This window comes from Microtus pennsylvanicus, chromosome 1 (assembly GCF_037038515.1).
Source record: "Microtus pennsylvanicus isolate mMicPen1 chromosome 1, mMicPen1.hap1, whole genome shotgun sequence".
In the NCBI taxonomy this organism is placed as follows: domain Eukaryota; kingdom Metazoa; phylum Chordata; class Mammalia; order Rodentia; family Cricetidae; genus Microtus; species Microtus pennsylvanicus.
Window position 1 is genome coordinate 91,597,637 of NC_134579.1, and position 14,315 is coordinate 91,611,951.

At 49.4% G+C, this 14,315-nt stretch overlaps 1 protein-coding gene across 17 annotated transcripts in view; it reads right to left on the bottom strand.

Moving 5' to 3' along the window:
• Trrap (transformation/transcription domain associated protein) overlaps positions 1-14,315 on the bottom strand; it is a 103,082-nt gene that overhangs the window by 3,443 nt on the left and 85,324 nt on the right. For 6 of the 17 annotated variants that reach the window (XM_075973260.1, XM_075973313.1, XM_075973270.1 and 3 more), the window contains 8 exons: positions 13,463-13,627; positions 12,058-12,151; positions 10,802-11,001; positions 9,980-10,241; positions 7,786-8,011; positions 6,185-6,402; positions 2,580-2,764; positions 2,075-2,152 (listed from right to left, as the gene is read on the bottom strand). In XM_075973260.1, coding sequence (XP_075829375.1) covers positions 2,075-2,152; positions 2,580-2,764; positions 6,185-6,402; positions 7,786-8,011; positions 9,980-10,241; positions 10,802-11,001; positions 12,058-12,151; positions 13,463-13,627 — 1,428 coding nt within the window. The remainder of the gene's footprint in view (positions 1-2,074; positions 2,153-2,579; positions 2,765-6,184; positions 6,403-7,785; positions 8,012-9,979; positions 10,242-10,801; positions 11,002-12,057; positions 12,152-13,462; positions 13,628-14,315) is intronic. The other 11 variants (XM_075973367.1, XM_075973349.1, XM_075973340.1 and 8 more) reach the window with 6 other exon arrangements.

Below are 14,315 nucleotides of genomic sequence, written 5' to 3' on the forward strand. Positions count from 1 at the left end.
ATTTACCTACATCTCTAGAAGCTGAAAGCTCCTGACAGCGGTCAGATGAGCTCTCATCTGGGAGCAACAGGCGGAGTCTTCCAAGAACAGCGAAGCTGTTGGCAATTCATGCGTCTTCCTGCCAGTCTCCCCCCCTACCTCCACAGTGGCCAGGACTGCTAAACCCTCACCCCAAGAGCTGCCCCCCACCTGACCTATCTGATCGACAAGGTCTGACCCTGTCTCCATTAAGTTCACTTGGCAATACAGTGTTTACTAAAGGAACTGAGGTAACTATTTAACACTGCAGGTATCAGAGAGCACACCATCAGCTGGAGCCTGCAAGAGCCTGGCCAAAGACAAGAGCTGGTGCAGGAGAAGGGACGGGAGGGGCAGCAGCTTTGACACAACCAGAACATTCCAGGAACTTAGAAGGTCAAGTGTGACCCTAAGGCTCTGTCCCAGTACAGGTGAGAGCAAAGACAAAGCTACAAACTGTCGAGTCATGCTGATGGCATGGCCCAGACAGACGCCATCAAAACAGACACGAGGCAGATTGGTTCACTCAGAACATCGGTCAAATCAAGAGCTGGGTGCTAGTTTAGTGGTAGCGTGCTTGCCTAGCATATGTGAGGCCCTCGCTTAGACCCCAGTACTGCCCAACACACACACATGCACACAAACGCGCTCATCGAGCCAGCTACTGACTTCCAAATTGAGCTGATTTCAAAGGCTACCTGCAACAGAGGAACAGACGAAGTCTAGGAAAGTCACTGGGTCATATGTGAATGTCTAGAATTCAATATAAAATACAAATCAGGGGCTGGAGAGACGACTCAGCAGCAGGTTGCTATTGCAGGGGACCTGGGTTGGGTTCCCAGCACCCACGTGGCTGCTTGCAACTCTAGCTCCAGGGGACCCACCACCCTCTCTGACTTTCAAGGGCACCAGACATGCAGACAGTACACAGATACACATTCAGGCAAAAACACTCATATACATTAAAAACGGGTACTTAAAGCAGAGAAACTGCTCAACTTAAAAACAGGTAGGGACTTGAACAGGTATCATGCAAAGACAAAAGATAAGAAGCCAGCAACACAAAGAGACTCTTGTCATCACTGGGGAGAAATTACTAGTATTTCATGCCCTACCAGGTGGCTACAAGGGGGGGAAGGCAGTGGCTATGACACAGAGGAATCTATGACACAGGCACTCTAGAATGTAGTTCACTCAAATGTTAAAAACGTTCACTATGTGACCCAACAATTCTACGTCTGGGTGTAGAGATAAATATATTCTCAAAAGAAATGAATCCATATTCACACAGGCAAGCGTGACAACGTCCATAGCAGCTCTCATTATATAGCCAAAAATGAATAAATCATTCAGAAGCCACACTGATAAACGGACAAACTGAAAGCACTATGCTCACACACTAGAAGAGAATGTGGCACTGGAAAAGGAACAGAGCACTGACAGGCTAGCAGGGTGGGAAGTCAGACACGAAAGTCCAATTCCATTCATGTCATGCCAACATCAGGCAACTCTAGAGACAGAAAGCGCCATGGACCACCTGGGGCTGGACTTGGAGAAAGATGGTGCATGGTGATCAATGGCCATACAGCCGAGGAACAGCTACAGACACTCCAGCACGTGAATCTCATCTCATTGTCCTGAGAGCTGGACCAACACCACTCCTTGGGCTACTAGTGAAGCACAGAAGCTGTAGCTAGTGGCTTCCTCTGATGGCCTTGCTCATGACCTTTGCCCAAGGGGGCTCAGAATGACCAGGCCATGACCTGTGCTATAAAACACCCAATTCTCTCTCAACTGACAAGGCCTCAGTTCTGTCTACAGGGACTCACTCCCTCTGCCTGAAGGGGCAGGGAGCTGCCTCAGACCATGCCAGCCAGGACCACCGCAGACTCTCCCTGCTCAGGAGGTGGGAAGGACACCTTATGGGCTCTAGCCTAAATAAAACCCAATGTTGCAGGACCCAGAGAAACTACAATGAGCCCCGGGCAACACAGGGCAGGTCATGGCTTCCACCCCGTGGCCTCTCCTGGTAAAGCACAGAAGGACCCCGTGGCACCTGGGGAGGGGCCAAAACAGCTGCCTCTTGCCGCTCCACACAACCCTGGACAAAATCTTCCCAGCCAAGGGCAGGAATCTGCAAATAAGGAGAGGGCCCTCTGTCACCCTGGGAGCACAGGCTGTCTGGGATCCTATGGCCCACTCGTGCTCCTGCCCCAGGCAACCCACACAGCTGGGTCCCAAAGATTTTGGTCAGTCACACTCAGCATTTTAGAAACCCCACAGGGTCTAGACAGGCGTCACCCAATGTCACTGGCTGCAAAGTGAGCATGTCACCCACTGGTGTTTGAAGTCTAATTTCTGAGTTTTTGTCTAAGTGCAGGGCAGGGACAATGAACTCTCAGAGGTCAAGAGCCTCACCACAAACCCCCTGCAGCAGATGGTCACCAGCCATCTGACCTCTCCCATCTCATCAGGAGTGAGGAGTCCCTGGTGGGACAGCCCACTGTAACCAAACAGCATGGACAGAAGCCCCGGGCAGTAGCTGGCCTCCTGCCTGGTACCTGGTGACTGGCCTGCGTTCCCCGTGCCTGCACTGTGGCCAGCCTGTCATAGTAACGGGAGATGGGGTTGTCGTGCTCGATGCCTTTCTTGGCACAGCGCTGCTTGTAGATTTCCACGAGGGAAAGCGAGGAGGGGTTGTCTTCCACGAGGCGCATCTGTGGGGACACAGCCACAACCCGAGGAACTGGGGAAAAAGGAGGCAGGGTGAGCAAGAGTGACCAGGTCAGCACTCAGCCCAGAGCACAGACAAAGCCCAGGTCACAGACCTCAGTTACTCAGCAGATGCCGTAGACACCAGCGGTAGGCTTAAGTCCTTGACAGGTGTCCCAAACACCCTTTAGCGGGGACTCTACCCATGCTTACTCCTTAGAGGCCTTCTCTAGCTGGCCCACCCTGGCTCTAATGCACCTGTTACATTTGCCTACCTGCAACAAGAAGGGCTGGCCTCCACCTCTGCACAGAAAGGCAGCTGACATTTCTGTCACCTGAGGTTCAGTGACAGACTCTACTCATAACAGAAACCCTACAGTCTGTTCCCGGTGACGACTGCAGAGTTGAGCAGTGTGTACTCTGGGATGGCATCTGCCATGGCTAAACTCCTGAGCTCCGGTTGGGAGCAACCAGCAGGTAGGTACACCGCCTGCTGCCATGGCGCCACAGCTGCCTCCCTGAGATGCCAGCTGGCAGTCACTGACTTCTGGGCACTTTGGGTTTTTCATGCCTATGGGGCAGTTTAGTGATAAAACAAAAGAATAATTAAGATACTACTTTAAGGAGTAAAGTCAGCTGAGACTGCCTTCCTCGGGCTGTACAACCTGGTGTGCCCTGTCTGCTGCTGAGCCCCAAGCATGGGGTAGTACTGTGGGCTGCACCACAGATGCTTGCGCTTTCTAATTTGAGAAGACCATGGCTGGCTTCCATCCAGGAGAAGTTCCCATATGATTCCAAGACACCACGTTGGACTTGACACTGCCTACTAACCCGGATGGGAAGCAGCACGAAACACATACATGCTTTAGCAACACAGCTTTCTGATATGACAAATTTCTTCAGGTTTCTTTTTGAATTCAAAAGACTTATTTTAGCTGGTGGAGGCAAGAAGCTCTTTAAGTTTGAGGCCAGCCTGGTCTACAATAGTGATACATAGTGAGCCCCTATCTCAAAAAAACAAAAAATATGTAACAAAGCAATGCCTCCCCAAACCTATGGATTTTTATCTATTTATTCACTTTTTTATTTTTAAAAAAGATTTGTGTGTGTGCACGCGCACACGTGTGTGCGTGCTGCCTGAATGTATATATGTACACCGTGAGAACACCTGGTGACCTGAATGTATGTATGTATGTATGTACACCGTGAGAACACCTGGTGACCTGAACGTATGTATGTACACCGTGAGAACACCTGGTGACCTGAACGTATGTATGTATGTATGTACACCGTGAGAACACCTGGTGACCTGAATGTATGTATGTATGTATGTACACCGTGAGAACACCTGGTGACCTGAACGTATGTATGTACACCGTGAGAACACCTGGTGACCTGAACGTATGTATGTATGTATGTACACCGTGAGAACACCTGGTGACCTGAATGTATGTATGTACACCGTGAGAACACCTGGTGACCTGAACGTATGTATGTACACCGTGAGAACACCTGGTGACCTGAACGTATGTATGTATGTATGTACACCGTGAGAACACCTGGTGACCTGAATGTATGTATGTACACCGTGAGAACACCTGGTGACCTGAACGTATGTATGTACACCGTGAGAACACCTGGTGACCTGAACGTATGTATGTATGTACACCGTGAGAACACCTGGTGACCTGAACGTATGTATGTACACCGTGAGAACACCTGGTGACCTGAACGTATGTATGTATGTACACCGTGAGAACACCTGGTGACCTGAACGTATGTATGTATGTATGTACACCGTGAGAACACCTGGTGACCTGAATGTATGTATGTATGTATGTACACCGTGAGAACACCTGGTGACCTGAACGTATGTATGTACACCGTGAGAACACCTGGTGACCTGAACGTATGTATGTATGTATGTACACCGTGAGAACACCTGGTGACCTGAATGTATGTATGTACACCGTGAGAACACCTGGTGACCTGAACGTATGTATGTACACCGTGAGAACACCTGGTGACCTGAACGTATGTATGTATGTACACCATGAGAACACCTGGTGACCTGAATGTATGTATGTACACCGTGAGAACACCTGGTGACCTGAACGTATGTATGTACACCGTGAGAACACCTGGTGACCTGAACGTATGTATGTATGTACACCGTGAGAACACCTGGTGACCTGAACGTATGTATGTATGTACACCGTGAGAACACCTGGTGACCTGAACGTATGTATGTATGTACACCGTGAGAACACCTGGTGACCTGAACGTATGTATGTATGTATGTACACCGTGAGAACACCTGGTGACCTGAACGTATGTATGTATGTACACCGTGAGAACACCTGGTGACCTGAACGTATGTATGTATGTACACCGTGAGAACACCTGGTGACCTGAACGTATGTATGTATGTACACCGTGAGAACACCTGGTGACCTGAACGTATGTATGTATGTACACCGTGAGAACACCTGGTGACCTGAACATATGTATGTATGTACACCGTGAGAACACCTGGTGACCTGAACGTATGTATGTATGTATGTACACCGTGAGAACACCTGGTGACCTGAACGTATGTATGTATGTACACCGTGAGAACACCTGGTGACCTGAATGTATGTATGTACACCATGAGAACACCTGGTGACCAGAGTGACCAGAGAAGAATTACAGATGGCTGTGGGCTGTCATGTGGATGCTGGGAAGCAAACCCAGATCTCTGCAGGAACAGGCAGCTGAGTGCGAGCCATCCTCTAACTCCTTATCTGTATTTGTTACAGGATGTGTACACTGTGTCTGTGTGGCTATGTGCACGGAGTGCAGCTGCTTACAGGACAGAAGGCGGAGCTGCAGCCTCAGAAACTGGAGTGAGAGCAGCATGCGGTCTCACGCATGGCCCCGAATCCACAGATTTTAGGATATTAAAAGTTAAAGGTCAAGTGTCTCTGATCAAAATGAGCTAGGCTAAGCTGGTCAGGGAGGCACATATCTTTAACAGCATGTGTGGGAGGCAGAGGCAGGCAGATCGCTGAGTTCCAGGTCAGAGAGACTGCCTCAAGAAAATAAACAAATAAAATAATATAAAAAACCACCAGAAGGGGTAGGGAGTAGGGCTGGTTACACCTTTGTCCATAAAGGATTAGAGCTTAGGCCCTTGCAGGAGGGTTCCCAATTTCAGAGACTACACACCAGGAAGCCTAGGGTAGAGACTGTATTGGGAACAACCTGGTAACATGGCCTGCTGCTCTTGGTGTAGCCCCAAGAAAAAGCAACCCCACACAGAGCTACAGCTCCCAAGCAAGACTGTGCCGAGCTGGACACAGGAGGGCGAGCCCCAGTGTGAGCCTGACCCACAGTGAGAGATCAGTTGAGGCAGGGCATGCCTGCGGCTGCTCCTTGCAGCTTCCCCGTCACACAGATGTGGCTCTCATACCTGTGAAGAACAAGTGCCTCTTGGTGGTCTCCTTTCTCTTCTCCAGGCAAGGGTTCAGCAGGCGAAGCAGCTGCAGCACACGCTCCTCTCGCCGTGACTCGGTGAGGCAGGCATCGTTCATGACCAGGTACGGGTAGATCTTGCCGTTGTGTCCCCGGATGTAGAGCCTGCGGGCCGCCGTGTTGTGCTTCTGGACAATCTCCACTCGGGGCATGAAGCTGCAGGAGCAGAGGGAGAGCATGAACAGACCCTTCCTTGGGGAAACAGTGTTACGGACGGTCACAGACAAACAGGACGTATCGAGGACGGACGGAATGAAGACAGGGAGGAGGGGGACTCAGAGGAAAGGGGAACAGGTGTGGGTGTGTGCAAAGACAGAGCCAATTCAGAAATAAGAAACAAGCTGCACGGCAGTTACTGGAGGCAGCCTCTCCAAAGTGCTGCTCATCCTCAAGTGGAATTCAGCACACTCTAGTCAGTTCTACAACTGCCAAACATGCTTTTACTTTTATTTGCTTATTTTAGCTTTTTTGTTTTGTTGAGACAGAGCTTCTCTATCCAGCTCTGGCTACCCTGCAACTTGCTTTGTAGACCAGGCTGGTCTCCTACTCATAGAGAACCTCCTGCCTCTGCCTCCCGAGTGCTGGAATTAAAGGTGTGCGCCACCACCGTCAGCTTCTAATTACATTTTTAGTTTCATTTTGCATACACGATGTACTTGTGGCGGTTGGAGTGGCTTCTCTCCTTCCGCTGGCCACCTAGTGGGTTCTAGGTATTGAAGCTGGATCATGAGGCGTGGGGGTAGGCCTCTTTACTCACTGAGCCATTCATTGGCCCCTTTTCTGTTGTTCTGAATAGGGTCTTACCTGACCTGCCTGGCCTAGTACTTGCCGTGGAACCCAGAGTGGCTCTAACTCAGAACCATCTTCCTGCCTTAGCACCCTGACTAGGACTTAGAAATGTGCACCACAACACCTGGGCACAGAGATGTTTTTATATTGCATGTTAAGAGTTAATAAACAAACAGAATAACAATCTTACTTTCTATTTGGTAACTATGGTATCATACTGGATTACTGTATAGGAAAAGTGGGAGGGTAGTCAGGGAAGCTTGTCTTTACAATATACAGTTGAGGGGACTAGAGAGATGGTTCTGTGGGTAACAGCACTGGCTGCTCTTTCAGAAGACTGAGGTTCAATTCCTAGCACCCATGTGGTGGCTCACAATCGTCTGTAACTTCAATTCCAGGGGACCTCCCCACCATACATTCATGCAGGCAAAACACAAATGGACACAAAAAATACCACTCGTAAAACAACATACAGTTGATAAGATATGTCAAGACCTCAATTGTCTAAGCACCAGTAAATTAAAGTAAAAAACAACCAAAAGGAGTAAACACCTGGCACAGTTCAGTTTGCCAAGTTCGATGGTGACTTAGAAAAGGTCTTTGGAGATAAACCTGGCCTTCTCTGAGGGCACTAACCCTGCAGTCAGCTCAGGTCCTGGAAGACACCAACAACAGAACTGTACACCCCACACCAAGGAACCAGCATGGTAGGACCCCAAAGCCCCTCTACACACCAGGCCCTGCGCTCACCGAGCGATCTTGATGTAGTAATGCGTTGGCTTAGGCATCAAAAACTCCCCAGGAATCTCCACTTCGGCTGTCTGAGCTGAGAAATTGCTCAAGAACCGACACTTTTCTTCTATGAGGAAGAATTTGGGAAGCTGCTTGGTTTTAGCTTCAAGGATTTTGATCCACTTTTTCAATTTTGAAATGAGATTATGAAGCTTCATGGATCCTGGGACACTAAAGTCAAAATCTGCAGAATAAAATAAACACAATGAAAACCAGCTTCAAGGGCTGGGTTCAATACAGCGGGGATGGTGAACGCCTGCACAGCAAGCAGGAGTCCTGTGATCCGCCCAGAACAGGGCTGCTGCGAGGGTGCAGGGAGGCAAGGCGCAGGCCTTTGGCTGTCCCACCTACAGCCCTGTGTGAGCTTCATAGGAGCAATCTGTTTCAGGTTAGTTGATGTATTTCCTTCCTCCCTTCCCTCCACATCTATCTGGTTTACAGTCGAACTGTTTCCATGACAACTAAGACCAGCCCACACTCCAGCACCAAGCTGCACTTTCTGTTCTGTCACTGAAGTCCAAGTCCTCACAGGGGCTGGTGCTGCAGCTCAGTGGAAGACGGAGCCACAAGCGTGGGTTCTCTGAGACTCACCCCAGTTGAGGTGTCCACCAGTAACTCCCTTCCATGGCTGAGTCGGGATGAACGACACAGCTATTCTATGCTCTACCTCCTGGAGCAGGCCTGGATAGTTTCTGGCTTGAATATTAGCAGGGAATAAATATTCATGCGCACCTTACTACATGAAAATCCGAGTGCCCTCCCTTCTCTTTAGGGCTACTGGTGGAGACAAGCTCATTACATACACACAGAAGCTGGAGAAGGTCAGACTGTTCTCATTTACCTTTGGCTGCATCTGAGGAAACCTTGTGATTTTAACTTTAAAATTTTTGGTTTTGTAGTTCTCACACTGAAAACCGAGTACTTCAACTCATATCTGATTCTGTTTCAAACTACACTGAATGGAAGGATCTGACGCATCAGATTAAGACAGTGAACACCGGCCTCCAGTTAAAAGCAGGCGGTCCTTGGTGTGTCAGTAAAGTGCGATGGTAAAACGTTCATCTCATGTGCTTCCCTCTAACAGGGTGACGGCACTGCTGACTTCAGAGGCCAGAATCAGAGCTAACAGTAGTGAGTTCCCTGGTAAAAAGGAGGGCAAAGCTCAAAAATTCTTTCTCTTCCTTATCATCTCTGTGGGTATATAATGTCTTTATGTGTGAATACAGGTACAGAGTGCAGGGTCACAGGCATGCACATGCCTGGATGTTCTTCAGCAAAGGTCTACCATGTGGAAGACTCAGCATTAGGCGACTGTGTTACCCTCTAATGCTTATAAGTTCACCAACTTATAAGGCCCAAGTGTTCCCACCAACCGTGAGATGACAGGGCCACACTCTGCCACACTCTGCAAGCCAGGTAGAGGGACAGTAGGCTGGAACTGTAAAGCATCTTGTATAATCAACAGGTATCTACTATAGTGTACCTATAGGTACACACACAACACACCATTTTAGCTGCATTCTTTTTTCGAGACAGGGTTTCCCTGTAGCTTTGGAGCCTGTCCCGGAACTAGCTCTTGGAGACCAGGCTGGCCTTGAGCTGCTTCTATCTGTGATTAAAGGTTACATCACCACCACCTGTCTTTAGTTGCGTTTTTTTTTTTTTTTTTAAAGGATAATAAGGAAATCACTGAGGTTTTGGGCCTGGAGGTGTGGCTTAGCAGTTGAGTATTTAGCCAGCTTGAGGGAAAGAAATACACTCCATGTCCCCTATAGTTTCAGTATGTATCAGTGAAAAATGATGTTTTAGACAGTTACAAGAACAGTAAGTAAAAATGTTTCATTTGAGAAACTGAGGCGTCTGCGTCTTGTCTCCATGTCCTCTCTGATGGTTAGTGACCTCTTTGGGATAAGTTGCTCTAAACAGCATGTTGAGCTCTGTGTTGTGTAAACACATATGCGAGCTAGGGAGTGGTGAGATTCCCTCAGATGAGGTGGGAAGAGACCAGGGGAGGATTTGAACACCTAAAAGTCTAGGAAAGAAAATGCCTTCACATGAACCACAAGTAATAAAACAGTCTCCCTGTCATCCTGCCTCCTGAGTGCTGGGATCACACAAAGTCTAAGCAGCACGTGCCCAGTGCAAGGCTCACCTGTGGTGAACTGGCCCTTCAGCTTCTGGAAGACGGGGTCCTGGGCTGTGGCTTGTGCCCGGCGGGCCAGAGACTCAGAGGCTGCACTGGAGAACATGGTTGAGACATTGGACACGTTCTCCAGGCCCACTCCGAAAGTGCTCACCAGCTTCTTGACAAAGTTAAGCGTGTGAGGGGTAATCTTGGCGTCCGATACAGCGCCGCTCTTTTCAAAGGCGACAGAGTAACATTTTGCCAGGCCCTGCTGGAGCTGCCTGAGCACCTGACAGAAGAAACGAAGACCATCAGCCAGAGGGCAGCGAGGCAGCCAGTGTTGTTATCTATGAAGTTTCACACCAACAAGCTGGCCCTGAGCCCAGTAGGAACACGTGGATTGTGTCACCAGCTGAAGCGACTGCCGTCAAGAAGACAGCACAGTCCTCACACAGTCAGAAGTGCCTGAGGCTGTGGAGGGTACTGCAGCGAGGAGTGACTGCCTACCTTCACTTCCCTCTCATCATCACATGTAGTCCAGGTTGGTTTGGAACTACTCCTGAGATTCCTGCCCCTACCTCCTGAGTTCCAGGACTGGAGGAATGGGTCACCATGGTTTGCTTACATGGTGCTGGGCTTTGTGTATTCCAGGCAAGCGCTCTACCTACTGAGTTACAAAAACTTCCGCCTTCATCCCCTCCCCATTATTCAATGACTTGAAGCTGCATGGTTCGCATTCAACTGTCAGCAGCAAGGTGACCAGACACCCAGTCTGAGGACAGCATGTCTGTAGGCGCTTCCGTCCACGTCCTCTCTGGGGAGGCAGAGATGCAGCTCGGGTCCACCTACCTCCTCGTGCCAGTTCTCTCTGAACCAGACCATCTGGTCGACGATGCCTTCCAGAGAAGACAGGAGGGTGGGGTGAAGCTCCCGCTGCATGTGCATGATGCGGCTGCAGCGCCACATGGGTGCTGTTGCTCTTATGGGCCCTGGATCTGATGCAGAATGGGACTGGTTACCCACTGAACTGGGCTGCTGTTGTCCAGAATCTGAGAGCAACACACACAACGCCAATGTCAGCGCAAGACCCACTTATGACGAGTTTAGAGTGCTCCAAGACCCACTGGCCACAGGAAGGCGGGTTTGTGCCACTGTGGGACAAGACCTTTCACCCCAGGGACAGGGCAGAGATGCCCTGGTTCTAGGAGCAGCTGCCCCACTTGGTTGGGCCAGCAGAGAGCACGGTCAGCTCTGCCCTGACTACAGGTAGTTCAGGGAAAAGCCAGTGTGTGTGCCAGTGAAGCAGAGTCCAAGTGGGCAAAGGCCATGGCTCCCTGAACCCCTTTCATCATCAGCTGTCTGATAGAAAATATTTGGAAAATGACTTCCCAACACATTCCTTGCTACTGAAGTTCAAAGAACCGAAAAGCAGCTAAAACAAAACAAAACAAAACTGGTCTACACACTTCATTCACCCACTTGCAAAAATGGTCTCTTTCTGAGAAACATGCTACCGAACACTGCATGACCAATTTCTGGCTTGAGCTCAATGTATTTAGTCAGGAACTAAGAAAATAACCTTCATCTCTAAATGACCAAGCCAGAGTTGAGTGCACTGTGCGTCTGTGCCCACTTGGTCTTATTTCCTCTGGTGCAACATGAGGAGGCCAGCTGGTTTATGATGCACCAGAGCTCACCAAGTACCCCATCCCACTAAGTCAGTCCTTTCCTCAGTAAGGCTCTTCAATGTAGATCTAAAGTCATATTCTCTGTTCTTAGAACACTGGAGACCAGACTGCTCACAGTCCTCAACAGGTCCACAGCACATCTGCACACGGCCATCTTTGTGCCCAGAAGAGCTCTCTAATTTCCTACAGCTGGGGCTTCACCAATTTATTCCACCTTCAGTAAGTCACCCCCACCGTGGCAGGGGAGAACCACAAACTACTCAGCCATTAGGCTTAGTCCTCTGGCCCTGACCAAAGAGAAGACTGGCCACACAGAAGAGGGGAGCTGTGGGCAGGTGTGAGCCTGCAGCAGTAGTGCTCTGGGGTACCCCAGACTGACCCCCTGAGACCCCACCAGCTTTCCCAGCCAAGACATACCACTCTTATAGCGCTCTCTCTGCTCGATCTTCAGGGTCAGGTACAGAGTACGGATGGGAAAGTAGACTGCTTGCGGATACACTCGTCCAACCTGCTGGGAGCCAGCAAGGAGTCAACAGCATTGTTCCCCAATACATGTTCTGGGTGTTGGACAATGTATAGGGAGAGTTAAGCATGAGCAAGCACTGAATGGGCTTTGGTTGTGCATTTAGGTCAAAGAGGCCAATACCAAGAGACTGATGTAATTTATGTAGCTGTTAGCCACCAAATGAAATCTCTGGCTCTGTTGTTTAAAGCCCCAACAGACCACGTCTCATAAATTCTACCTGGTGACCATTAATAGCAGAAACCTCACTCTATTTTCTTCAGTAAATCTAAGGAAAGCAAGAGATACTGACCCCAGACCTGGATCTCAGCCAATCACAGATTCCTATGTATCTGTTGGTCTTGATATTGGGCTCAAGCCATTTCAAGCCATACAGTGACTCTAAATAAAGGACAAGCCCACTAAGTGCAACATCTGGTCTGTAACCCTAGTCTGTGTAACTGCGGGAGGAGTCAAAGAAACATGCACTCATGGGGGCAGCCATCAGTTCTACCATGCTAGCTTGTGACCAAGGAGATTATGCAGTCACTCAGACCCTTCCAGATGTGCCACAGAAAACGGGCACATCTAACTGCCAAGGCCACGTGGCACCTGGTTTGTGTGTACAGTCACTGCATTAGTGACAATATAGGACAGACTGAGGCAGTAACCCAGCAGCTAGGCTCTAGGCAAAACGTCAGGGTTCAGGAGCATCACTGCCATGTACTCTCAAGCAAGTGTCTCTTCTAGATTGTTCTTACAGGACAATCTCCATGTAAATGGAACCAACTAGATAGGTGCTGCCTGTTCTGTGGGGCACAGAGGGTGGTTGCTTGCTCAGTAGCTGGGATTTTAAGAAGTAACAGAGGCCTTGAACATCCCACAGCACCACTACTACTTAAGAATCTTCTCTAGAGCTGGAGGGATGGCTCAGCAATTAAGAGCACTGGCTGCTCTTCCATAGGTCCTGAGTTCAATTCCAAAGCAACCACAAGGTTGCTCACAGCACCTATAATGGGGTCTGATGCCCTCTTCTGGCCTGCAGGTGTACATGCAGACAGAGCACTCAGACATTAAAAAATAAATAAATGCTGGTGGTGTAGTGGCGCACGTCTTTAGTCCCAGCACCTGGGAGGCAGAGGTAGGCGGATCTCTGTGAGTTTGAGGCCAGCCTGGTCTACAGAGTGAGTTCCAGAACAGCCAGGGCTACAGAGAAAAATCCTGTCTCAAAAAAACAAACAAACGAACAAATGTAAGGTCTTCATCCCTCAGACTCCTACATCCATATACTCCATGGGGTTCAGGCTTGCTTAACTCTACCTGGCTGATGAGGTTGAGGAGCAGCTTGCCCTCGGAGCCCACCAGGCAGGTGAGGAGCTGTGGAATCCATGCCAGCCACTGGATGGGGGGCACACCGATGCAGTATTTGTCCACAGCATCCGCCAGTGTATTCTTGTCATCATCAAAACTCAGAAGCCACAACACCTAAGGCAGAAGGCATGCTTTAGTTACATGAGAATTCTGAGAGCCTCAATCAAGTGGCTTTTCCCCGACCTTAAATGAAGTGGTGCTACTGGCCACGAGCGGCAATGAATACAAAGCTTAAACTGTAACCTTTACAGCTGAAGAATCTGTAACTTGAATCCAGTTTTACTGCTAAACGATCCAACCTGGAGACCAGCAGTAACTGCTGGAGGTGACAGAGATAACCTTGCTTGTTCACAGGTGGACCCTCACCCAGTCCAAACAGATTTTTATGAGAATCTGATCATCAGCCATCCACAGCAGGCAAACCACATGCTGGTGCCTGGTCCTTCAGAGCTTGTGACTGCAGCGTGCACGAGGGTGATGCTGCCTCAGCACCTGGCTTAGCTACAGTGCGTGCTCATGTGCACTCCAAAGCTCATGTTCAACTCGGATTCAAAACCCCCAGCAGAGCTTATTCCTATGTCTACTGCAAACATTAATTCTAACTGTGCTGAGGCACTGGACAGAGAGTGTGCCAGGGTGGATTTCTGTTCTTCTGGACTAGAAGGTCCTGCCCAGAGTGTGACCCCAGAGAGCACTAGACATAAAGGAAAGGCCAAGACCCCAGGATGTTCAGGCCTTCACTTCCTTAGCTTCAACTGTGCAACGTCCCACTGTAGGGAGATGGAAGTAAGTGAGGGCAAGA